The 25,514-nt window shown below is 50.4% G+C and overlaps 1 protein-coding gene across 1 annotated transcript in view; it reads left to right on the top strand.

Moving 5' to 3' along the window:
• The window catches only part of gnav1 (guanine nucleotide binding protein (G protein) alpha v1), a 65,253-nt gene that overhangs the window by 27,759 nt on the left and 11,980 nt on the right, over positions 1-25,514 (top strand). Inside the window, exon 5 of the mRNA XM_078401396.1 lies at positions 6,762-6,890. Coding sequence (XP_078257522.1) covers positions 6,762-6,890 — 129 coding nt within the window. The remainder of the gene's footprint in view (positions 1-6,761; positions 6,891-25,514) is intronic.

Genomic DNA, 25,514 nt, shown 5'->3' on the forward strand with positions numbered 1-25,514 from the left:
GCCACTTGCTCCCCACCCTAGTTCTCTGACTGGTTTTAATGTCCTCCTGATTGTCCTACTGATTGTATGCCTCATTGTCACCTTCCCCTCAGCCAACAATGATCCAGTTCAGCTGAGAGATGCAGCACAGAAACAGGCCCTTCGGCCCACCGAGTCCGCGCCGACCAGCGATCCCCGCACATTAACACCTATCCTACACGCACCAGGGACAATTTACACATACACCAAGCCAATTAACCTACAAACCTGCTCGTGGGCTTGGAGTGTGGGAGGAAACCAAAGATCTCGGGGAAAACCCACGCGGGTCATGGGGAGAACGTACAAACTCCGTACAGACAGCGCCCGTAGTCGAGATCGAACCCAGATCTCCGGCGCTGAGAGCTCTGTGGGGCAGCAACTCTACCGCTGTGAACTAAAGGTGCCACAGATCAATCACCTCCCACAGAGGCTGTCTGACCTGTTGAGTTCCCCCTGCACGCCAAGCTCTGCTGTGAAGCTCTCTCCCACCAGCTTGACTCAGACAGTGGAAGTTGTTGAGATTTAAGTTGCAGCGTGGTTCTGAATCTTAATGCGGGGCTGAATAGTTTGGGTGGCGACTGAACGCGGGCAGGGTGAATGCTTTCCCACTCGGAACAAAAGAAGCCAGGAGCTTGATTTATGAAAAGTGTTCATTAATATGATTGTCACCTTATCATTAGCACCCCGCGTGTGGAACACAGTGGGCATTCGGCAGGTCGGGTGAAAGTGAGTCTCTGCGTAAGGGCTATGTGTAAAATGGGTTATTATGTTTCTGAAATGCTTCAACATCAAGGTGGATCTGTGATTAATTTATAACCACGCACACGCGGATAAATGCTCATGTACACATTGAATGTGCGAAAACCAGTCTTAAAGGCACAGTGTTGAGTTTGGCAGAGCCGGTCACAGATTAGTTTCACAGTTCCTAGGTTCTAGGAGCAGAATCAGGCCGTTCGGCCCATCGTGTCTACTCCACCACATTCGACCGTGGCTGATCCATCTCCCCCCTCAACCCCATTCTCCTGCCCTCTCCCCATAACCCCCTGACACCCGCACTGTTCAGGAAACACGACACGGTTCAGGAAGCGGGCCCTTCGGCCCATCGAGTCCACGCCGACCATCGATCACCCGTCCACACTGGTACGATGTTATCCCATTCTCCCCTCCACTCCCCCACACACCAGGGACATTTTTTCAGAGGGGCGATTAACGTTCATATTCACAAGTCTTTGGGATGTGGGAGGAAACCGGAGGAGGGTCCTGACCAGAAACATAACCTGTCCATGTTCTCCAGAGACACTTGGTGACCAGGGTAGAGATATTGTGGTGACCAGGGTAGAGATATTGTGGTGACCAGGGTAGAGATATTGTGGTGACCAGGGTAGAGATATTGTGGTGACCAGGGTAGAGATATTGTGGTGACCAGGGTAGAGATATTGTGGTGACCAGGGTAGAGATATTGTGGTGACCAGGGTAGAGATATTGTGGTGACCAGGGTAGAGATATTGTGGTGACCAGGGTAGAGATATTGTGGTGACCAGGGTAGAGATATTGTGGTGACCAGGGTAGAGATATTGTGGTGACCAGGGTAGAGATATTGTGGTGACCAGGGTAGAGATATTGTGGTGACCACGGTAGAGATATTGTGGTGACCAGGGTAGAGATATTGTGGTGACCAGAGTAGAGAGGGATGATATTTTTGCCTTTTGCATCTCTTCCTACCTATCAGAGGGAGGATGTTAGTTTTTAGTTTAGTTTAGTTTAGAGAAACAGGCCCTTCGGCCCACCAGGTCTGCCCCGCACACTAACACTACCCTAAACCCACTGGGGACAATTTGTACATCTGCCCAAGCCAATTAACCTACAAACCTGCACGTCTTTGGAGTGTGGGAGGAAACCGAATATCTCGGAGAAAAACCCACGCAGGTCACGGGGAGAACGTACACACTCCGTACAGACGGCGCCCGTGGTCGGGATCGAACCCGGGTCTGCATTCGCTGTAAGGCAGCAACTCTACCGCTGCGCCACCGTGCCGCCGCCTTGGTTCAGGAGGTGAGGGATCGGTCTGATGAAGCCCCCTCTCCCCTCCCCCCCCCCCCCCCCCCCCCCCCCCCCCAGGATCCACCGGGATGTCAAGCAGAATGTAACAGCGCCAGGAAGCTGACATTTTGCCGGCCTAATGTCAAGGTAGACGGTTCAACTCACCCTGCCCCCACACACACACACACACACACACACACACACACTAAAGGCCAGGGTCCACACATCACCCCCCCCCCCCCCCCTGACGTAGGAAGCTGCGGTGATAATCCATCCCACCGCGGTTGACTGTGCGGTTGGTTACCTGCAGGTCGCGGCCACAGTGCCTCGCTCGGCTTGCTTTCAAGCCTGATTCGCCCTGACAGGTGGATTCACAGAAGATTCCTTGAGGGGAACAGGTTCTCAATGAGAAAGTGGAGATGCTTTGCTTTGCTTGCGTGCCTCTGACCCGGCTGGATATTCTCTGCTTGAACTGCGCTGTGCAGGTTCCTCAGGCTGGGACTCTATTCCGTGGAGCGGGACAACGAGGGGGTGGTCTTGTAGAGGTGTACAGAATCAATAGACAATAGGTGCAGGAGGAGGCCCTTCGAGCCAGCACCGCCATTCAATGTGATCATGGCTGATCATTCTCAATCAGTACCCCGTTCCTGCCTTCTCCCCAGACCCCCTGACTCCGCTATCCTTAAGAGCTCTATCTAGCTCTCTCTTGAATGCATTCAGAGAATTGGCCTCCACTGCCTTCTGAGGCAGAGAATTCCACAGATTCACAACTCTCTGACTGAAAAGGTTTTTCCTCATCTCCGTTCTAAATGGCCTACCCCTTATTCTTAAACTGTGGCCCCTGGTTCTGGACTCCCCCAACATTGGGAACATGTTTCCTGCCTCTAACGTGTCCAACCTATTAATAATCTTATACGTTTCGATAAGATCCCCTCTCATCCTTCTAAATTCCAGTGTATACAAGCCTAGTCGCTCCAGTCTTGAGTGGAGTAGATCGGGTAGATTTAGTGTAAGAAAATAACTGCAGATGCCGGTACAAATCGAAGGTATTTATTTCACAAAATGCTGGAGTAACTCAGCAGGTCAGGCCGCATCTCAGGAGAGAAGGAATGGGTGACGTTTCGGGTCGAGACCCTTCTTCAGTCTGATTCCTTCTCTCCTGAGATGCTGCCTGACCTGCTGAGTTACTCCAGCATTTTGTGAAATAAATGCCTTCGGGTAGTTTGAGTGTAACTTAGAGATACAGCATGGAAACAGGCCCTTCGGCCCACCAGGTCCACGCCGACCAGCGATCCCCGCACACTAACACTATCCTACACACACAAGGGCCATTTTTCTTTACATTTACCAAGCCAGTTAACCTACAAACCTGCACGTCTTTGGAGTGTGGGAGGAAACCGATCTCGGAGAAAACCCACGTCGGTCACGGGGAGAACGTACAAACTCCGTACAGACAGCGCCCGTGGTCGGGATCGAACCGGGGTCTCTGGCGCTGCATTCGCTGTAAGGCAGCAACTCTACCGATGCGCCAGGTCTTTTGCCCAAGGTTGGGGAATGGAGAACAGAGGAGAGGGACGGTCACAGTGGGTGAAGGTGGCTTGTTTGTGGCTTTATAAAAGACTTTTGGAGAGGCGCCTGGATATGCAGGGAATGGAGGCATTCGGATCATGCACAGGTGGATCATGCACAGGTGGATAAGGGTTGGTTTCGTTTAGTCAAGAGATCCAGCGAGGAAACAGGCCATTCAGCCCACCGTGTCCACACCGACCAGCGGTCCCCGCACACGAGCACTGTCCCACACACCAGTGACAATTTACAAATTTTACCCAAGCCAATTAACCTACAAAACATGCACGTCTTTAGAGTGTGGGAGGAAACCCACACAGGTCACAGGGAGAACGTGCAAACTCCTTACAGACAGCACCCGTGGTGAGGATCGAACCCAGGTCTCTGCCGCTTTGAGGCAGCAACTCTACCGCTGCACCACCCAATTGGTCTTAGCATCATGTTAGGCATGGACATTGAGGGCCGAAGGGCCTGTTACTTTGCTGCCCTGCGATTTGTTCGATGTTAAAATCACTTAAGACCTTGAGAGACCTTGAGAGATTCCTTGTTCCATGGAATAGTCTTCCCCAATCTGCACCTGGTCTCTCCAATGTGGGGGACAGCGCGTGATAGTTTGAGTTTTAGGTTTTGGAGATGCAGGAGGGAAACAGGCCCTTCACCCCAACAAGTCCATGCCGACCAGTGATCACCCACCACACTCTGTGTGGAAAAAAAGGTGCCTCTCAGGTTCCTATTAAATTATTCCACCCCTCACCTTAAACCAATGCCCTGTGGTTCATGATTCCCTGACTGGGTAAGCTCTGTGCATTTACCCAATCTATTCCCCCTCATGATCTTAAACACCTCTGTAAGGTCTCCATGACCCCTCGAGAGAGCTGCAGGCTCTCCCGGTAGCCTCTCCTCTTCCTGAGCTATGAGGAAAGATTGGGTAGGCTAGGACTCCTGTCTATCCCCTTCATGATTGCTCTAAGTTCATAGGTTTTCGGAGTAGAATTAGGCCATTCGGCCCATCAAATCTACTCTGCCATTCAATCATGGCTGATCTATCTCTCCCTCTCAACCGCATCCTCCTGCCTTCTCCCCGTAACCTCTGACACCTGTACTAATCAAGAATCTATCTATCTCTGCCTTAAAAATATCCATTGACTTGGCCTCCACAACCTTCTGTGGCAACGAATTCCACAGATTCACCACCCTCTGACTAAAGAAATTCCTCCTCATCTCCATTCCAAAGGTACATCCTTTTAATCTGAGGCTGTGCCCTCTGGTCCTAGACTCTCCCACTAGTGGAAACATCCTCTCCACATCCACTCTATCCTGGCCTTTCACCATTCGGTAACTTTCAATGAGGTCCCCCTTCATCCTTCTAAACTCCAGCGTGTACAGGCCAAGTGCCATCAAACAATACAATACAATACAATACAATATATCTTTATTGTCATTGTACAGGGGTACAACGAGATTGGGAATGCGCCTCCCATACAATCAGATAAATCAATTAGCTGTTCAGTATTAATTTAGACAACCCAGTGAAACAAAATTAGAAACAGTTTTAAAACAAAATAAAGTGCAAGTAGGTCTGTGCCGGATCACTCTGCGATGTGACCATTCGGCTCAGCAGGACCGGTTCATGGCAGCTATGGCCCTGGGGATGAAGCTGTTCCTGAGTCTGGAGGTGCGGGCGTAGAAGGCCTTGCAGCGTCTGCCCGATAGTAGAATTTCGAACAGACTGTTGCAGGGGTGTGAAGAGTCTTTGTGGATGCTGGTGGCTCTTCTGAGGCATCGTGTGTTGTAGATGCCCTCCAAGGCTGGTAGTTGTGTTCCGATAGTCTTCTGAGCTCTATGGACTACCCGCTGAAGAGCTTTCCTCTCTGCCTCCGTGCAGCTGAGATACCACACAGGGATGCCATGTGTTAGGATGCTCTCTATGGTGTAGCGGTAGAAGGTCGTCAGCAGCTGTTGGGGTAGACCAGACTTTTTCAGTGTTCTTAGGTAGAACAGTCGTTGCTGAGCCTTCTTGACCAGCGCAGCAGTGTTATTGGACCATGTGAGGTCCTCCGAAATGTGAGTGCCCAGAAACTTGAAGCTGGACACTCTCTCCACACTGTCCACGTTGATAAAGATCGGGGCGTATTCCCCGTTGTGTGACTTACGGAAGTTGATGATCAGCTCCTTGGTCTTGGTGGTATTTAGGGGGGACAGGTTGTTATCAGAGCACCAGTCCGCCAGGTTCTGCACCTCTGCTCTGTAGTTTGTTTCATCGCAGTTGGTGATCAGCCCGATCACCGTTGTGTCGTCTGCAAACTTGACAATGGTGTTGGTGTCGAATGCAGGAACACAGTCGTGTGTGAATAGGGAGTAGAGCATGGGGCTCAGAACTCACAGCCCTGTGCTGTGCCGGTACTCAGGGTGATAGTGGAGGACGGGTGCGGGCCCATTCTCACTGCCTGCGGTCGCTCCAGCAGGAAGTCCAGGATCCAGTCGCATAACGACGAGCTGAGGCCTAGCTGGTGGAGTTTGGTGATGAGCTTGGTGGGGATGACCGTGTTGAAGGCGGAGCTATAGTCAATGAATAGCATCCTTTCCGATGGTAGTTCAGCACCGCTCTCTGGTTGTGGTAGGATGATTCAGTTGCCCGATCACAGCTGGGAAGAAACTGTCCCTGAATCTGGAGGTGTGTGTGTTCACACTTCTATACCTCTTGCCCGATGGGAGAGGGGAGAAGAGGGAGTGACCGGGGGTGAGACTGGTCCTTGATGATGCTGCTGGCCTTGCCGAGGCAGCGTGAGGTGTAGATGGAGTCGATGGAAGGGAAGTTGGTTTGTGCGATGGTCTGGGCTGAGTCCACAATTCGCTGCAATTTCTTGCGGGTCTTGGGTGGAACTGTTCCCAAACCATGCTGTGGTGCATCCCGGTAAGATGCATTCTACGGCGCATCTGTAGAAGTTGGTGAGAGTTAGAGGGGACATGCCGAACTTCCCAAGCCTCCTGAGGAAGTGATCATTCTCGTGATCTCGGGGGAGGGGAGAGTGTCGGCTTGCGGGAGGGGAGGTGGGTCGGGAGGTCACCGCGTCTGGGGGTCGCGCCCTCACCCTCTGCCCTACCCCCTCCGACACGTCTCTCCCATCTGCCCGCAGCTTCTTCCTGAACATGAGCCGCATCACCGCGCCCGCGTACCGCCCCACGCAGATGGACGTGCTGCGCGTACGCCTCCGGACCAGCGGCGTCATCGAGACCCACTTCAGGATCCGCGGCCTGGTCATACGGTAAGCAGCGGCTCCCACCGCGGTCACTGCCGCGGTCACTGCCGTGGTCAGTGGGCATCGTGCTCCGGACAGGAGGGAGGGGCTGGTTGAGGGGGGGAAGGGTGCTTGGTGGGGTGAGGGGTTGGTTGAGGGGTTGATTGGGGGGGTGAGGGGGGAGGGGTTGATTGGGGAGGTGAGGGGGGAGGGGTTGATTGGGGAGGTGAGGGGGGTGGGGTGGGTTGGTTGGGGGGTCGTTACTGTGGGTGTTAGTGGGGAGGAGCGGTTGGGGGTGGGCCATAGACAATAGGTGCAGGAGGAGGCCATTCGGCCCTTCAAGCCAGCACCGCCATTCAATGTGATCAGTCAGAGTAGGAATAGGAGGATATTTCAGATGAATACGTGGCTTGAAAAATGGTGCAAGGGGGAGGGATTCAAATTTTTAGGACATTGGAACCAGTTCTGGGAGAGGTGGGACCAGTACAAACAGGACGGTCTGCACCTGGGCTGGAATGGAACCAATGTCCTAGGGGGAGTGTTTGCTAGTGCTGTCGGGGAGGATTTAAACTAATGTGGCAGGGGGATGGGAGCAGGAGCAGAGAGACAGAGGGGTGTAAAATGAGGGTAGAAGCAACAGGTAGCAAGGTGAAAAGTAAAAGTGGTAGGCAGACAAATCCAGGGCAAACATCAAAAAGGGCCACTTTTCAACATAATTGTATAAGGGGTAAGAGAGTTGTAAAAACAAGCCTGAAGGCTTTGTGTCTCAATGCAAGGAGTATACGTAATAAGGTGGATTAATTAAATGTGGAGATAGTTATTAATGATTATGATATAGTTGGGATTACGGAGACATGGCTCCAGGGTGACCAAGGCTGGGAGCTCAACATCCAGGGATATTCTATATTCAGGTGGGATAGACAGAAAGGAAAAGGAGGTGGGGTAGCGTTACTGGTTAGAGAGGAGATTAAAGCAGTGGAAAGGAAGGACATTAGCTTGGAGGAAGTGGAATCGATATGGGTAGAGCTACGAAACACTAAGGGGCAGAAAACGCTAGTGGGAGTTGTGTACAGGCCACCTAACAGCAGTAGTGAGGTTGGGGATGGCATCAAGCAGGAAATTAGAAATGCATGCACTAAAGGTGCAGCAGTTATAATGGGTGACTTCAATCTACATATAGATTGGGTGAACCAAACTGGCAGGGGTGCTGAGGAAGAGGATTTCTTGGAATGTTTGAGAGATGGTTTTCTAAACCAACATGTCGAGGAACCATCGAGAGAACAGGCCATTCTAGACTGGGTATTGAGTAATGAGGAAGGGTTAGTTAGCAGTCTTGTTGTGCGAGGCCCCTTGGGCAAGAGTGATCATAATATGGTAGAGTTCTTCATTAGGATGGAGAGTGACAAAGTCGATACAGAAACAAGTGTTCTGAACTTAAAGAAAGGTAACTTTGAGGGTATGAGGCGTGAATTGTCCAAGATAGACTGGCGATTGATGCTGAAAGGGTTGACGGTGGACATGCAATGGAAGGCATTTAAAGGTCGCATGGATGAACTACAACAAGTGTTCATCCCAGTTTGGCAAAAGAACAAACCAGGAAAGGTAGTGCATCCGTGGCTAACAAGGGAAATCAAGGATAGTATTAAAACAAAAGATGAAGCATACAGATTAGCCAGAAAAAGTAGCATACCAGAGGACTGGGAGAAATTCAGAGTCCAGCAGAAGAGGACAAAGGGCTTAATTAGGAAAGGGAAAATAGACTATAGCAAATAGAGGGAAAACTGGCAAGGAACATAAAAACAGACTGCAAAAGCTTTTATAGATATGTCAAGAGAAAAAGATTAGTTAAGGCAAATGTAGGTCCCTTGCAGTCGGAAACAGGTGAATTGATCACAGGGAACAAGGAGATGGCAGACCAATTGAACAAATACTTTGGTTCTGTCTTCACTAAGGAAGACATAAACCGTCTGCCGGAAATAGCGGGGGACCGGTGGTCTAATGAGATGGAGGAACTGAGGGAAATCCAGGTTAGTCGGGAAGTGGTGTTAGGTAAATTAAATGGATTAAAGGCAGATAAATCCCCAGGGCCAGATAGGCTGCATCCCAGAGTGCTTAAGGAAGTAGCCTCAGAAATAGTGGATGCATTAGTGATAATTTTTCAAAACTCTTTAGATTCTGGAGTAGTTCCTGAGGACTGGAGGGTAGCTAATGTAACCCCACTTTTTAAAAAGGGAGGGAGAGAGAAAACGGGGAATTATAGACCAGTTAGCCTAACATCGGTAGTGGGGAAAATGCTAGAGTCAGTTATTAAAGATGTGATAGCATCACATTTGGAAAGTGGTGAAATCATCGGACAAAGTCAGCATGGATTTACCAAAGGCAAATCATGTCTGACGAATCTTATAGAATTTTTCGAGGATGTAACTAGTAGAGTGGATAAGGGAGAACCAGTCGATGTGTTATATCTGGACTTTCAGAAGGCCTTCGACAAGGTCCCACATAGGAGATTGGTGTACAAACTTAAAGCACACGGTATTGAGGGTTCAGTTTTGAGGTGGATAGAAAATTGGTTGGCGGACAGGAAGCAAAGAGTAGGAATAAACGGGTCCTTTTCGGAATGGCAGGCAGTGACTAGTGGGGTACCGCAAGGCTCAGTGCTGGGACCCCAGTTATTTACAGTGTATATTAATGATTTGGACGAGGGAATTGAATGCAACATCTCTAAGTTTGCGGATGACACGAAGCTGGGTGGCAGTGTTAGCTGCGAGGAGGATGCTAGGAGGCTGCAGAGTGACTTGGATAGATTAGGCGAGTGGGCAAATGCATGGCAGATGCAATATAATGTGGATAAATGTGAGGTTATCCACTTTGGCGGCAAGAACAGGAAAGCAGAGTATTACCTGAATGGTGACCGATTAGGAGAAGGGGAGATGCAACGTGACCTGGGTGTCATGGTGCACCAGTCATTGAAAGCAAGCATGCAGGTGCAGCAGGCAGTGAAGAAAGCGAATGGTATGTTGGCATTCATAGCAAGAGGATTTGAGTTTAGGAGCAGGGAGGTTCTGCTGCAGTTGTACAGGGCCTTGGTGAGACTGCACCTGGAGAATTGTGTGCAGTTTTGGTCTCCTAACCTGAGGAAAGACGTTCTTGCCTTAGAGGGAGTACAGAGAAGGTTCACCAGATTAATCCCTGGGATGGCGGGACTTGCATATGAGGAAAGACTGGATAGACTGGGCTTGTACTCGCTGGAATTTAGAAGACTGACGGGGGATCTTATAGAAACATATAAAATTCTTAAGGGGTTGGAGAGGCTAGATGCGGGAAGATTGTTCCCGATGTTGGGGGAGCCCAGAACCAGGGGTCACAGCTTAAGGATAAGGGGGAAGTCTTTTAGGACCGAGATGAGAAAACATTTCTTCAAACAGAGAGTGGTGAGTCTGTGGAATTCTCTGCCACAGAAGGTAGTTGAGGCCAGTTCATTGGCTATATTTAAGAGCGAGTTAGATGTGGCCCTTTTTGCTAAAGGGATCAGGGGGTATGGAGAGAAGGCAGGTACAGGCTACTGAGCTGGATGATCAGCCATGATCATATTGAATGGCAGTGCAGGCTCGAAGGGCCAAATGGCCTACTCCTGCACCTATTTTCTATGTTTTTCTATGTTTCTATGGCTGATCATCCACAATCAGTACCCCGTTCCTGCCTTCTCCCCAAACCCCCTGACTCCGCTATCATTGAGCTCTATCTAACTCTCTCTTGAAAGCATCCAATGAATCGGCCTCCATTGCCTTCTGACGCAGAGAATTCCACAGATTCACAACTCTCTGGGTAAAAGAAATTTTTCCTCATCTCTGTTCTAAATGGCCTACCCCTTATTCTTAATCTGTGGCCCCTGGTTCTGGACTCCCCCAACATTGGGAACATGTTTCCTGCATCTAGCGTGTCCAACCCCTTAATAATCTTATATGTTTCAATAAGATCCCCTCTCATCCTTCTAAATTCCATCCATCCCGGGATTTAACGTCATTGGAAGGGAGGGGGACGGGAGGGGAGCAGTATTTTGGGGGCACACATGGGCTGATGTATAACGTCTACGAGGTCTGTGCCCCCCGCTGTCATTTCATGAGCCCCCGTGAAACTCGAATTAGACCTGAAATGTCACGGACGGCTGTGGAGGTCGAGCCAGTGGATATATTGACGGCAGAGATGATAGATTCTTGATTAGTACCGGTGTCAGAGGTTATGGGGAATAGGCAGGAGAATGGGGTTTGGAGGGGAGAGATAGATCAGCCATGATTGAATGGCGGTGTAGACTTGATGGGCCGAATGGCCAAATTCTGCTCCTATTACATTCCTTCTCTCCAGAGATGCTGCCTGACCCGCCGAGTTACTCCAGCGTTTTGTGTCTATCTTTGGTCTAAACCAGCATCTGCAGTTCCTTCCGAGTTCAGCTTACTTCAGTTTCAGAAGTGATAGGAGCAGAACTTTGGCCATTCGGCCCATCAAGTTCAAGAGAGAATTAGATGTGGCTCTTGGGGCTAACGGAATCAAGGGAGATGGGGAGAAAGCCGGAACGGGGTACTGATTCTGGATGATCACCCATCATCATATTGAATGGCGGTGCTGGCTCGTAGGGCCGAATGGCCTACTCCTGCACCTATTTTCTATGTTTCTAAGTCTACTCCGCCATTCAATCATGGCTGATCTATCTCTCCCTCCTCACCCCATTCTCCTGCCTTCTCCCCACAACCCTTAGAATAAAGGGGAGGCCATTTAAAACTGAGGTGAGATGGAACTTTTTCACCCAGAGAGTTGTAAATTTGTGGAATTCTCTGCCACAGAGGCCAATTCACTGGGTGGATTTAAGAGAGAGTTAGATAGAGCTCTAGGGGCTAGTGGAATCAAGGGATATGGGGAGAAGGCATATATGTGTTTGTATGTTTCTAACCCCTGACACCCGTACTAATCAAGTTTAGTTGATTACCATGTGCAGTGAAAAGTTTTTTGTTTTTAAAGAAAATGGAAATATTAATAATTTTGCATTATAGTTCTAATATAAATAGATTTATTAACAGGCATTGGTGACACTTGCAAAAGTCCCCCGGTGCTGAGTGTAACTGATAGGTGGTGTCCTGGTGCATGGAGATTGAGGTCTCCAGTCCACACCCCGCTCCCTGATGGATGCAAGCCAGCCGCCCGCCGATGGTGTGACGCGTTTGAAGTATTCCTCCATGCACTTTCTCTCCCCGTCACTCAGCTGAAGCCTTGGTGCTTTTCAACGTGAAGCCTGCTTTGTAGTTGCTGCCTAATCTTCATTTGCACATTTCCCACGTCATTATTTCTAAGAATATCCCGCGGTTCTGATGATAAACATAATTGGTCCGGTTACCCAATGCCAGCGGAAAGATGGGGCCACTGTTTTAGTTTGGAGATACAGCGCGGAAACAGGGCCTTTCGGCCCACATATATATGCTCAGGGGTGACCGCCCTTTTGCGGTTGCAGCTTCTAGACTGTGGAACAGCATCCCTCTCCCCATCAGAACTGCCCCCTCCATCGACTCCTTTAAGTCCAGGCTCAAAACCTATTTCTACTCCCTAGCGTTTGAGGCCCTCTGAGGGGGCGCTGTGAATTGTTTATGTATGTGCTGTTATGTTTGTGTGCCATTGTATGTTCGTTTCTTAGTACCTAAACTGATGTACAGCACTTTGGTCAACGTGGGCTGTTTTTAAATGTGCTCTACAAATAAAATTGACTTGATGTGACTAGGGCGGCACGGTGGCACAGCGGCAGAGTTGCTGCCTCACAGCGCCAGGGACCCGGGTTCGATCCTGACCACGGGCGCTGTCTGAACGGAGTTTGTACGTTCTCCCCGTGACCCGCGTGGGTTTCCCCTGGGTGCCCCGGTTTCCTCCCACACTCCAAACACGTACAGGCTCGTGGGCCAATTGGCTTCGGTAAAACTTGTAAATTGTACCTCGTGTGTGTGTGCAGGATAGTGTTAGTGTGCGGGGATCGCTGGTCGGCACGGACTCGGTGGGCCGAAGGGCCGAAGGGTCCGCTCTGTATCTCTAAACTAAACTAAACTTCCCGAATAAATGTGGGGAAGCTGATTTGGCCGAATGGGAAAAAGGAGTTCACGGCGATAAATAACCGTCTCCGAGTCCCAAATTGAAGTAACTGAGAAATGTCCTGTCATTATAGACAATAGACAATAGGTGCAGGAGTAGGCCATTCAGCCCTTCGAGCCAGCACCGCCATTCAATGCGATCATGGCTGATCACTCTCAATCAGTACCCCGTTCCTGCCTTCTCCCCATACCCCCTCACCCCGCTATCCTTAAGAGCTCTATCCAGCTCTCTCTTGAAAGCATCCAACGAACTGGCCTCCACTGCCTTCACCACTCTCTGACTGAAAAAGTTCTTCCTCATCTCCGTTCTAAATGGCCTACCCCTTATTCTTAAACTGTGGCCCCTTGTTCTGGACTCCCCCAACATTGGGAACATGTTTCCTGCCTCTAATGTGTCCAATCCCCTAATTATCTTATATGTTTCAATAAGATCCCCCCTCATCCTTCTAAATTCCAGTGTATAGGGCGAGATGGTTTGAGAGAACCTCGCTGTGCACAGTGTGTGAGCTGAACAACACTGGCGCCTTGACTTAAATAGATCCTTTGATGCAAAAGATGAGACACTCGTCTCATACAACTGCGATAATGAAACCTCACCAGGAGTTTAATTGCTTAATAGTATAATCAATAAAGTCTCAGCCTCGCCCGCCAGTTGCAGGCTGCAAGCCTTGCTTGAGTTAATTACAAGTAAAATTCAGATCTGAAGGTCTGTGTGGAGTTTGTACATTCTCCCCGTGACCGCGTGGGTTTTCTCCAGGTGCTCCAGGTCACAGAGGTTTCGTTCAGTTTAGAGATACAGCGCGGAAACAGGCCCTCCGTGCCGCCCAGCGATCCCCAAACACTAACACTATCCTACAGGTAGTGTAAGAAAATAACTGCAGATGCTGGTACAAGTCGACGGTATTTATTCACAAAATGCTGGAGTAACTCAGCAGGTCAGGCAGCATCTCAGGAGAGAAGGAATGGGTGACGTTTCAGGTCGAGACCCTTCTTCAGAGCATCAGTCTGAAGAAGGGTCTCGACCCGAAACGTCACCCATTCCTCTCTCCTGAGATGCTGCCTGACCTGCTGAGTTACTCCAGCATTTTGTGAATAAACACTATCCTATACACACTAGGGACAATTTTTACATTTACCAAGCCAATTAACCTATAAACCTGCACGTCTTTGGAGTGTAGGAGGAAAACGAAAATCTCGGAGAAAACCCACGCAGGTCACGGGGAGAACGTACAAACTCCGTACAGACAGCGCCCGTGGTCAGGATCGAACCCGGGTCTCTGGCGCTGTGAGTTAGCAACTCTACTGCCGCGGCACCCTGGGATATAAGAAAGACACAAAGGGCTGGACTAACTCAGCAGGCCAGGCAGCATCTCTGGAGAACGTGGAAACTGCGATACTTTTACAATGTCCCGTATTATATTCTGGTGAAGCACACAATGACACTGCAGATTAACGATTACATGAACATCTTTCCTTAATGGGAAAGCCACCCAGTGCGAGGGGCTGATGTACTGGTAGAATGGCATATCGTACATGAACCTTGCAGCGTAAGGTTACAGTCTGGGGTCATCCTACTGAACCCTCTGTCTCAGCCCATCCACACCTATATCCAGATTGAAGAAATTGAAATAAATTGGCCAGAAAGAGTTTGTTACAGCAGACAAATACACTCTTGTTTAGTGTGTGTAGGATAGTGTTAGTGTGTGGGGATCGCTGGGCGGCACCGACCCGGTGGGCCGAAGGGCCTGTTTCTGCGCTGTATCTCTGAACTAAACTAAACTCCACCATGGTACCTGTCCCCCCCCACCACCACTGGCAGCACGTTCACCACTCACCACTCTGTGACAAACTCCCACCGCACATCTCCATTAAACTCAGCGTAATCTGTGTGAGCCGGGTCGGGGGGCTACAGTGTGAGTGGGGGGCTACACTGTGAGTGGGGGGCTACACTGTGAGTGGGGGGCTACACTGTGAGTGGGGGGCTACAGTGTGAGTGGGGGGGCTACACTGAGTGGGGGGATACAGTGTGAGTGGGGGGCTACAGTGTGAGTGGGGGGCTACTGTGTGAGTGGGGGGCTACACTGAGTGGGGGGCTACACTGTGAGTGGGGGGCTACAGTGTGAGTGGGGGCTACACTGTGAGTGGGGGGCTACAGTGTGAGTGGGGGCTACAGTGTGAGTGGGGGCTACAGTGTGAGTGGGGGCTACAGTGTGAGTGGGGGGCTACAGTGTGAGTGGGGGGCTACAGTGTGAGTGGGGGCTACAGTGTGAGTGGGGGGCTACAGTGTGAGTGGGGGGCTACAGTGCGAGTGGGGGCTACACTGTGAGCCGGGCCGGGGTTCTACACTGTGAGCGGTGGCGGGGGGCTACTGTGTGAGCAGGGGGCTACACTGTGAGTGGGGGGCTACTGTGTGAGTGGGGGGCTACTGTGTGAGCCGGGCCAGGGGCCTACACTGCACTGTGAGCAGGGGCGGGGGGCTACTGTGTGAGTGGGGGGCTACACTGTGAGCGGGGGGCTACTGTGTGAGCAGGGGGCTACACTGTGAGCGGGGGCGGGGGGCTACGGCTGAGTGGGGTTGCTGTCTTCCACTGACTGCTTTGCGCTGCGTGCTGTTAGTCAGAGAGCCAAGGACGTCAGATCAGCCTGTCACAGAGCCAGTCATTAATAGCAGCGTAATTACCCGTGATTGATGAGGCACACTTGGAACGTTTATTTTCATCTAAATTAGTTCCCACTGTAAAATGTATCTGAGAAAAGGGCAGGCGATGATTGAGTTTGATGAAGGTTGGCGATCTTTGCCCGAGTCCGTCTCCCTGCCCTTTGCTTAGTTAATTATAACAGCTAGTTGTCTTTCTGAATGTGGGTAATTACCACGATAGATGAAGGCTGACCGACCAGTGCAAAGCCTTGATTGAAGTGTTTAGAGACACAGCGCAGAAACAGGCCCTTCGACCCACCGAGTCCACATCGACCAGCGATCCCCGCACACTAACACTATTCCACACATACACGAGGAACAATAGACAATAGACAATAGGTGCAGGAGGAGGCCATTCGACCCTTCGAGCCAGCACCACCATTCAATGTGATCATGGCTGATCATTCTCAATCAGTACCCCGTTCCTGCCTTCTCCCCATACCCCCTGACTCCGCTATCCTTAAGAGCTCTATCTAGCTCTCTCTTGAATGCATTCAGAGAATTGGCCTCCACTGCCTTCTGAGGCAGTGAATTCCACAGATTTACAACTCTCTGACTGAAAAAGTTTTTCCTCATCTCAGTTCTAAATGGCCTTCCCCTTATTCTTAAACTGTGGCCCCTGGTTCTCGACTCCCCCAACATTGGGAACATGTTTCCTGCCTCTAACGTGTCCAAACCCTTAATAATCCTATATGTTTCGATAAGATCCCCTCTCATCCTTCTAAATTCCAGTGTATACAAGCCTAGCCGCTCCAGTCTTTCAACATATGACAGTCCCGCCATTCCGGGAATTAACATAGTAAACCTACGCTGCACACCCTCAATAGCAAGAATATCCTTCCTCAAATTTGGAGACCAAAACTGCACACAGTACTCCAGGTGCAGTCTCACCAGGGCCCTGTACAACTGCAGAAGGGCCTCTTTTCTCCTATACTCAACTCCTCTCGTTATGAAGGCCAACATTCCATTGGCTTTCTTCACTGCCGCTGTACCTGCATGCTTCCTTTCAGTGACTGATGAACTAGGACACCCATATCTCGTTGTACGTCCCCTTTTCCTAACTTGACACCATTCAGATAATACTCTGCCTTCCTATTCTTACCACCAAAGTGAATAACCTCACACTTATCCACATTAAACTGCATCTGCCATGCATCCGCCCACTCACACAACCTGTCCAAGTCACCCTGCAACCTCATAGCATCTTCCTCACAGCTCACACTACCACCCAGCTTTGTATCATCTGCAAATTTGCTAATGGTACTTTTAATCCCTTCATCCAAGTCATTAATGTATATTGTAAATAGCTGCGGTCCCAGCACCGAGCCTTGCGGTACCTCACTAGTCACTGCCTGCCATTCTGAAAGGGACCCATTTATCCCCACTCTTTGCTTTCTGTCTGTCAACCAATTTTCTATCCATGTCAGTACCCTACCCCCAATACCATGTGCTCTAATTTTGCCCACTAATCTCCTATGTGGGACCTTGTCGAAGGCTTTCTGAAAGTCGAGGTACACCATATCCAGCGGCTCTCCCCTGTCAATTTTCCTAGTTACATCCTCAAAGAATTCCAGAAGATTAGTCAAGCATGATTTCCCCTTCGTAAATCCATGCTGACTCGGAACAATCCTGTTACTGTTATCCAAAAGCTCCGCAATTTCGTCTTTTATAATTGACTCCAGCATCTTCCCCACCACTGATGTACAATTTACAATTTTACTCAAGCCAATTAACCTACAAACCTGCACGTCTTTGGAGTGTGGAAGCGACCGGGGAAATCCCCGCCGACCAGTTCTATGTTGTCCCACTTTTGCATCCTACACACGAGGGACAATTTACAATTTCCAGCGGGCAAATTAATCTACAAACCTATGCATCTTTGGGCTGTGGGAGGAAACCAGAGCTCCCGGAGAAAACCCACGCAGGTCACGGGGGGAACGTACAAAACTGCGTACAGACCTCACCCATAGTCGGGAAGGAACCTGGGTCTCTACCGCTGCGCCACCGTGCCGCCCCCTCAATAGAGCCGTCTGTTTGAGCCCTTCATCCCTCCTGCCATAAACCCAATCGAGTCAAAGGTCACAGCTTTTAATTCATCCTCTCTTTAAGCAGCCTCGTATCTCTCTGTGGGGAGAGGCTGGGCAAACGTTGGCTGCACAGGGTGGTGGTGCAGCGGGTAGTGCTGCTGCCTCGCAGCGCCAGAGACCCGGGTTCCATCCTGACCTCGGCTGCTGTCAGTGGGAGGAAACCGGATCACCCGGAGAAAACCCTTGGGAGGAACGTACAAAACTGCGTACAGACAGCGCCCGTAGTCGGGATGGAACCCGGGTCCCTGGCGCTGTGATGCGGCAACTCTACCCGCTGCGCCACCCATTGTGTTTGACACCGTGTGTTTGACAACTCTACCGCTGCCCATTGTGTTTGACACAGTCACTGTGCTGCACTGGTCTACCTTCTAGGCTCACTCTCTCTGCAATTAAGCACAGTTGAGTTCTGCGCCACCCTCTGCCGTAAGGTTCTGTCGCTGAACCACCTGCTGTGTGAAGTTTGCTTTGCATTCCAACTTGTGTTAATGTTGTGCCCGGTGTTGGATGGTTTTGGGGAAGGGCTGGCAATGGGTTATTCCCTGTGCCCCCCCCCCCCCCCCGCCACGCGATGCCCTCACTATATTGTCCCTCATACCCCCCCCCCCACAGACCCTTTCCCTCCCGGTCCTGTGGCCATCACGGGATGATCATCACTTAGATTGGTTTAGTTTAGAGATACAGCACGGAAACAGGCCCTTCGGCCCACCGTAAGGGGTTATGGGGAGAAGGCAGGAGAATGGGGTTGAGAGGGAAAGATAGATCAGCCGTGATTGAATGGCGGCGTGGACTCGATGGGCCGAATGGCCGAATCCTATCATAGAAACATAGAAAATAGGTGCAGGAGGAGGCCATTTGGCCCTTCGAGCCAGCACCGCCATTCACTGTGATCATGGCTGATCATCCACAATCAGTAACCCGTGCCTGCCTTCTCCCCATATCCCTTGATTCCGCTAGCCCCTAGAGCTCTATCTGACTCTCTTTTAAATTCATCCAGTGAATTGGCCTCCACTGCCCTCTGTGGCAGAGAATTCCACAAATTCACAACTCTCTGGGATCACTGATGAACGTCTGACTCCAGGATGGCTGCTGTCTATCAGTGCCGAGCAGTATCCAGTTTGAAACTTTCTCCCTTTCTCTCTCTCTCTCCCTGCTTGTCATCACCTTATCCTGACATTACTCTGTGTTTCTGGCAACTCCTGAACCTAGCTCTCATTTCGTACATTAAAATAATTAGCTGGGCGTGCAGTAAGGAAATGCAGATAGACACAAGAAAGCTGGAATAACTCTGCCGGTCAGGCAGCATCTCCGGAGAGAAAGGAATAGGTGACGTTTCGGGTCGGGACTGAGAGTCGAGGGGGGAAAGGGGAACGAGAGATGAAGACGGTGTTGTAGAGAGAGAGAGATGGAACAAATGAATGAAAGTTATGCTAACAAAGTAACAATGATAAACAAAACAGGCCATTGCTCGCTGTGGGCTCGGTGAAAACAGGTTGTAGACAATGAGACTCAACAAGACAACTGAAGTTGGTACTTGGGTGGGGGAGGTGAGAGGAGCGGAGCTGACAGCTGTGTTGAATATGTACCTGTTTGCTCCGGGCTCTTTGTGCTGCGAAGATAAGAATTATATGCTGGAGTGTTTATTAACTGTCTCCGTGATGCAATATTGCCAGCTGTGATTTTGTTCACGACTCTGATGGAATGGCAGATCCTGCCATTTGAATGTTGGGCGTCTGTTGCCGCTGTCATTGCCTGCAGACAACGCAAGCAAACGCCCTTTGTATCTCAGGCACGATTTGCAACTTTACAGTCGCATTAACCACCTGGTGCATCCGTGGCCCGCGATGCAGCATCAAGAACCACGGAATTTTAGTTTAGTTTAGTCAAGAGAGAGCTGGATAGAGCTCTTAAGGATAGCGGAGTCAGGGGGTATGGGGAGAAGGCAGGAACGGGGTACTGATTGGGAATGATCAGCCATGATCTCATTGAATGGCGGTGCTGGCTTGAAGGGCCGAATGGCCTCCTCCTGCACCTATTGTCTATTGTCTATTTAGTTTAGAGATACAGCGCGGAAACAGGCCCTTCGGCCCACCCGAATCCGTGCCGACCAGCGACCCCCCGCTGCACACTTGCACTATCCTACACACACTAGGGACAATTTACACAAACACCAAGCCAATTAACCTACAAACCTGTACGTCTTTGGAGTGTGGGAAGAAATGCCAATTAACCGACAAACCTGAAGATAGACACGAATTGCTGGAGTAACTCAGCGGGACAGGCAGCATCTGTGGGGAGAAGGAACAGGCGACGTTTCGGGTCGAGACCCTTCTTCAAAAATTTACTCCAACATTTTGTGCCTCTCTTCACTTTAAACCAGCATCTGCAGCTCCTTTCCCACACAACCTACAAACTTGTACGTACAGGAGCACCCGGAGGAAACCCACGCGGGTCACGGGGAGAACGTACAAACTCCGTACAGACAGCACCTGTATCCATAGTCGGGGTCGAACCCGGGTCTCTAGCGCTGTGACAGGCCAGGAACAGGCCAACGGTGCCAAGATCAACTAATCTCCTCTGTCTACGCTTGGCCCATACCCCGTATTCCCTGTATATCCACCCATGCGCCTGTCCAACAGTCTCGTAGACACCACCGTCGTCTCTGCCTCCACTACCACCCGTGCCAACACGCTCCACGCACCCACCTCCCTCTGTGCCTCCCTCGTCTCCTTTCACATCCACAACCCGCCTGGGGTTTCGACCTTTAAAGCCATGCCCTCCTGTCTTCCTATCTTTGACGGCACGGTGGCGCGGTGCCAGAGCTGCTGCCTCACAGCGCCAGAGACCCGGGTTCGATCCGGACCACGGGCGCTGTCTGTGCGGAGTTTGTCCGTTGTCCCCGGTACACCGCGGGGTGGGTTTTCTCCGGGCGCTCCGGTTTCCTCCCACACTCCAAAGACGTGCAAGGTTTGTAGGTTAATTGGCTTCGGTGAAACTTGTAGATCGTCCCTCGTGCGTGTGGGACAGTGCCAGTGAATCTGTGGAATTCTCTGCCACAGAAGGCAGTGGAGGCCAATTCTCTGAATGCATTCAAGAGAGAGCTAGATAGAGCTCTTAATGACAGCGGAGTCAGGGGGTATGGGGAGAAGGCAGGGACGGGGTACTGATTGAGAATGATCAGCCATGATCACATTGAATGGCGGTGCTGGCTTGAAGGGCCGAATGGCCTTCTCCTGCGCCTATTGTCTATTGAATGGCGGAACTGGCTCGAAGGGCCGAATGGCCTCCTCCTGCGTCTATTGTCTACGGGGTGATCGCCGGTCGGCGCGGACCCGACGAGACGAAGGGCCTGTTTCTCTGAACTAAACAACAAAATCTCACCAGAAGGTTCTGACTTCCCACCCTATATTGTCCCTCTGATCATTTTACATGCTTCAATTTTAGAACTTGTGTTGTTTTTAACACTTCTAATTCTCCACGGTGGAAATTATCCCTTGATTTTATTTTCGATGGTTCGGTGGAATCGAGATTAGCTTGACATCTGAAAAAAAGTTGTTTTGTTTAACAAAGAACCCTCTTGCAACAAGGCTGGAAGATTTCGGTACGGGCGAGAAGTACAAAGGACTAATTGGTACCTTGAGATCGGAATGAATGAAAAGAACATGTGATGCGAAGGCAATTACATTTCGGATGGATAAATTGTCACATAGACTGGAGAAATTGACGGTCTATTGCGAGGAATTTTCCAGTGGCTATTGTATCAGATGGCGACCTGTCAAAGGAGTGCATGAACCAGTTTTTCATGAAATTAAAATTACCTGAATCATTGATATCTCAGAGAGAGAGAGAGAGAGAGAGAGGGGGGGGGGGGGGGGTTTGGGGGGAGAAAGCCTGCTTTTCTTTCTTGCTGAGAGCCATTAAATCCATTCTAATGTGAATGCTGCAGGTAAACGACCACTTTGAATGGGCTTTGTATTAAGCTCCCGTTATCCAGGACAATTAAGCCTCGACACGGCTTTTCAACTGTAACAATGCACGAAAAGACGAGGAGAGTGTTATTTGGCGATTACCCGGTACAATTTCCTCACAAAGGTAGAATAGGAACAGGAGAAAGCCATTCGGCCCATCAGACCCGCTCTGCTGTTCACGGTGATACTGTTTAGTTTAGAGATACAGCCAGTTTAGAGATACAGCGCGGAAACGGGACCTTCGGCCCGTCGAGTCTGCGATCACCCCGTACACACGAGCACAATCCTACACGCACTAGGGACAGTCTACACTTATACCAAGTGTCCTTAGACACGCACTAGGGACAGTCTACACTTATACCAAGCCAATTAGTCTGCAACCCTGCATGTCTTTGGAGTGTGGGAGGAAACCGGAGAAAGCCCACGCGGGTCACGTGGAGAACGTACAAACTCCGTACAGACAGCACCCGTAGTCGGGATCGAACCCGGGTCTCCGGCGCTGTGAGGCAGCTATTCTACCGCTGCGCCACCGTGCCGACTAAAACTGGTTAACCACTTCAGTACCATGGTCCTGCTTTCCAAGGGCGGTTTGTCATGGTCATACAGCACGGAAACAGGCCCTTCGGTCCATCCAGCCCATGCCGACCAAAGTTAATTTAGTTTATTGTCGCGTGAAACCGAGCTACAGTGAAAAAACGTTTTGTTGCGTGCGAACCGGTCAGCAGGAAGACTATACATGATTACCATGGAGCCGTCCACAGTGTACAGATAGATACATGATTGCCCCATCTAAACTAATCCCACCTGCCCGCATCTGGCCCAGATCCACACTCTCAGTCTGAAGAAGGGTCTCGGCCCGAAACCTCACCCATTCCTTCTCTCCAGAGATGCTGCCTGTCCCGCTGAGTTACTCCAGCTTTGTGCGGATATCTCCCACATCCCTCTAAACCATTCCTACCCGTGTACTTGCCGCAGTACGTTAGACTTTAGAGAGGCAGCGCGGAAACAGGCCCTTCGGCCCACCGAGTCCGTGCCGACCATCGATCGCCCGTACGCACTTGCTCTATGTCATCCCACTGTCTCATCCACTCCCTATTTACAGAGGGCCGATTAACCTCCAAACGTGCCATGTCTTTGGGGTGTGGGAGGTAACCGGTGCACCCAGAGGAAACCCACGCGGGTCACAGGGAGAACGTGCAAACTCTACACACGCACACACACTCATACACACATACACACACACATATACACACACACATACACGCGCACACACACATACACGCACGCACACACACACACATCACCTGAGATCAGGATCGAACCCTTGGAGGCAGCAGTCCTACCTGCCGCCCCCGTATTCCGCCTTTAGTGAGGCACTGAAATCCTTTCACCATTTAGTACGGGATTCAACAATCGAGACGGTGAAAGTGGAAGCAGTTAATTCCAGTATTTAGTGATAAATTGTTTATTCCTGAGTGCATATAGCAATCTGAAAGAACCCGTTTGGAAGAACAAACTCATTCTATTCAATCGATTTTAGAACAAAATGCTCAGTCGAGATTAATTCTGCATTACAACAAGCCATTATTGTAGTTGCTTTTCCGTACATTTTAATGCTGCATTAATTGAGAGGAGAGTTCCGGGTGAATCCCCTCGCTGCCACTAAGGCGGAGCGTTGATAGCCCCATTTATGCACGCCGTGTTCATCTGCAGTGATGGCGTTTTTGAGTCTTTCATTTTTGTTGAGGAATTAAGTTTCCCTTTCCAGATCACCGCACCGAGCGACATTATCTGTGCTCGGAGATAATCGTCTCCTCCATGGCAAGCCGTGGGGAATGGCTTCAATTGTGGTTCTGCTTTTGTTCACTTTATTTTTAATTATGTGTCGCGGGAGGCGAGAGGGGTCGACCCAGCCAGCACCCCCCCCCCCCCCCCCCCCCTTGCCCGCAAAGGGGCGATGGGACTCTGAACGGCCGTGTGGTCACAGAGTCATGCAGCGTGGAAACAGGCCCTTCGGCCTTTAGGGGCGGTCAGGTCACGGTGGCGCAGCGGTAGAGTTGCTGCCTTACAGCGAATGCAGCGCCGGAGACCCGGGTTCGATCCCGACTACAGGTGCTGTCTGTACGGAGTTTGTACGTTCTCCCCGTGGGGTTTTCTCCGAGATCTTCGGTTTCCTCCCACATTCCAAAGAAGTGCAGGATTGTGGGTTAATTGGCTTGGTATAAATGTATCTCTAAACTAAACAACTTGCCTATGCCAACTAACATGCCCCATCTACAGTAGTCCCAGCTCTGGCAGCAGGGCCTGGCACAGACACCCACCAGTCTCTGTGTAAAACAAAAACCTTACCCGCATATCTCCTTCCCACTGTGCCGTCTAGCATTTGTGGAGGAAGGAACTGCAGATGCTGGTTTAAACCGAAGATAGACACAAAATGCTGGAGTAACTTAGCGGGACAGGCAGCATCACCGGAGAGAAGGGATGGGTTTCGGGTCGAGACCCTTCTTCGGTCTGAAGAAAAGTCAGCCGTTCCTTCTCTCCGGAGATGCTGCCTGTCCGGCTGAGTTACTGCAGCATTTTGTGTCAACTCTCCAGTATTTGACCTGGCGATGGTCGTGCGTAGAGATGCTGACTGAGGGATGAGTATGAGACAGGAGAACAGAGTGGTCTCTTCCCACTGGCACGTGGATGGCAGAGCCTTGCATGTTCACTGAGAGAGCGGGCATAGAAACATAGACAATAGGTGCAGGAGGAGGCCATTCGGCCCTTCCAGACAGCGCCACCATTCAATATGATCATCCAAAATCAGTACCCCGTTCCTGCTTTTTCCCCATACCACTTGATTCCCTTAGCCCTAAAAGCTGAATCTAACTCTCTCTTGAAAACATCCAGTGAATTGGCCTCCACTGCCTTCTGTGGCAGAAAATTCCACAGATTCACAACTCTCCAGGTGAAAAAAAAAATCCTCATCTCAGTCTTAAATGGCCTCCCCCTTTTTCTTAAACAATCAACCCTGGTTCTGGACTCCCCCAACATTGGGAACATTTTTCTTGCATCCAGCATGTCCAATCCCTTAAAAATGTTATATGCTTCTGTAAGATCCCCTCACATCCTTCTAAATTCCAGTGAATATAAACCCAGTCGCTCCAGTCTTTCATCATATGACAGTCCCGCCATCCCAGGAATTAACCAGGTGAACCTACGCTGCACTCCCTCAATAGCAAGAATGTCCTTCCTCAAATTAGGAGACCAAAACTGCACACAGTACTCCAGATGTGGTCTCACCAGGGTCCTGTACAACTGCAGTTGGACCTCCTTGCTCCTAGACTCAACTCCTCTCGCAGTGAAGGCCAATGTGCCATTTGCTTTCTTCACTGCCTGCTGAACCAAGGACGGGGAAATAAGGAGGAGATCGGGGAGTGTAAATGACTTAAAAATGGAAAATGTAATGTTCGTAGCATGGAGCTTTGGTTAAGGTTCCTGCATCTGAAGTTCCTTGTTCCCCCTTTACTTTGCCGTAGACAATAGGAGGAGGCCGTTCGGGCCTTCGAGCTAGCACCGCCATTCAATGTGATCATGGCTGATCATTCTCAATCAGTACCCCGTTCCTGCCTTCTCCCCATACCCCCTGACTCCGCTATCCTTAAGAGCTCTATCTAGCTCTCTCTTGAATGCATTCAGAGAATTGGCCTCCACTGCCTTCTGAGGCAGAGAGTTCCACTTCGGTGTAGACCCGCACCTGCAGTTCTGGGAGAGGTCTGGGAGAGGTCGCCTTG

Source organism: Rhinoraja longicauda, chromosome 6 (assembly GCF_053455715.1).
Source record: "Rhinoraja longicauda isolate Sanriku21f chromosome 6, sRhiLon1.1, whole genome shotgun sequence".
In the NCBI taxonomy this organism is placed as follows: domain Eukaryota; kingdom Metazoa; phylum Chordata; class Chondrichthyes; order Rajiformes; family Arhynchobatidae; genus Rhinoraja; species Rhinoraja longicauda.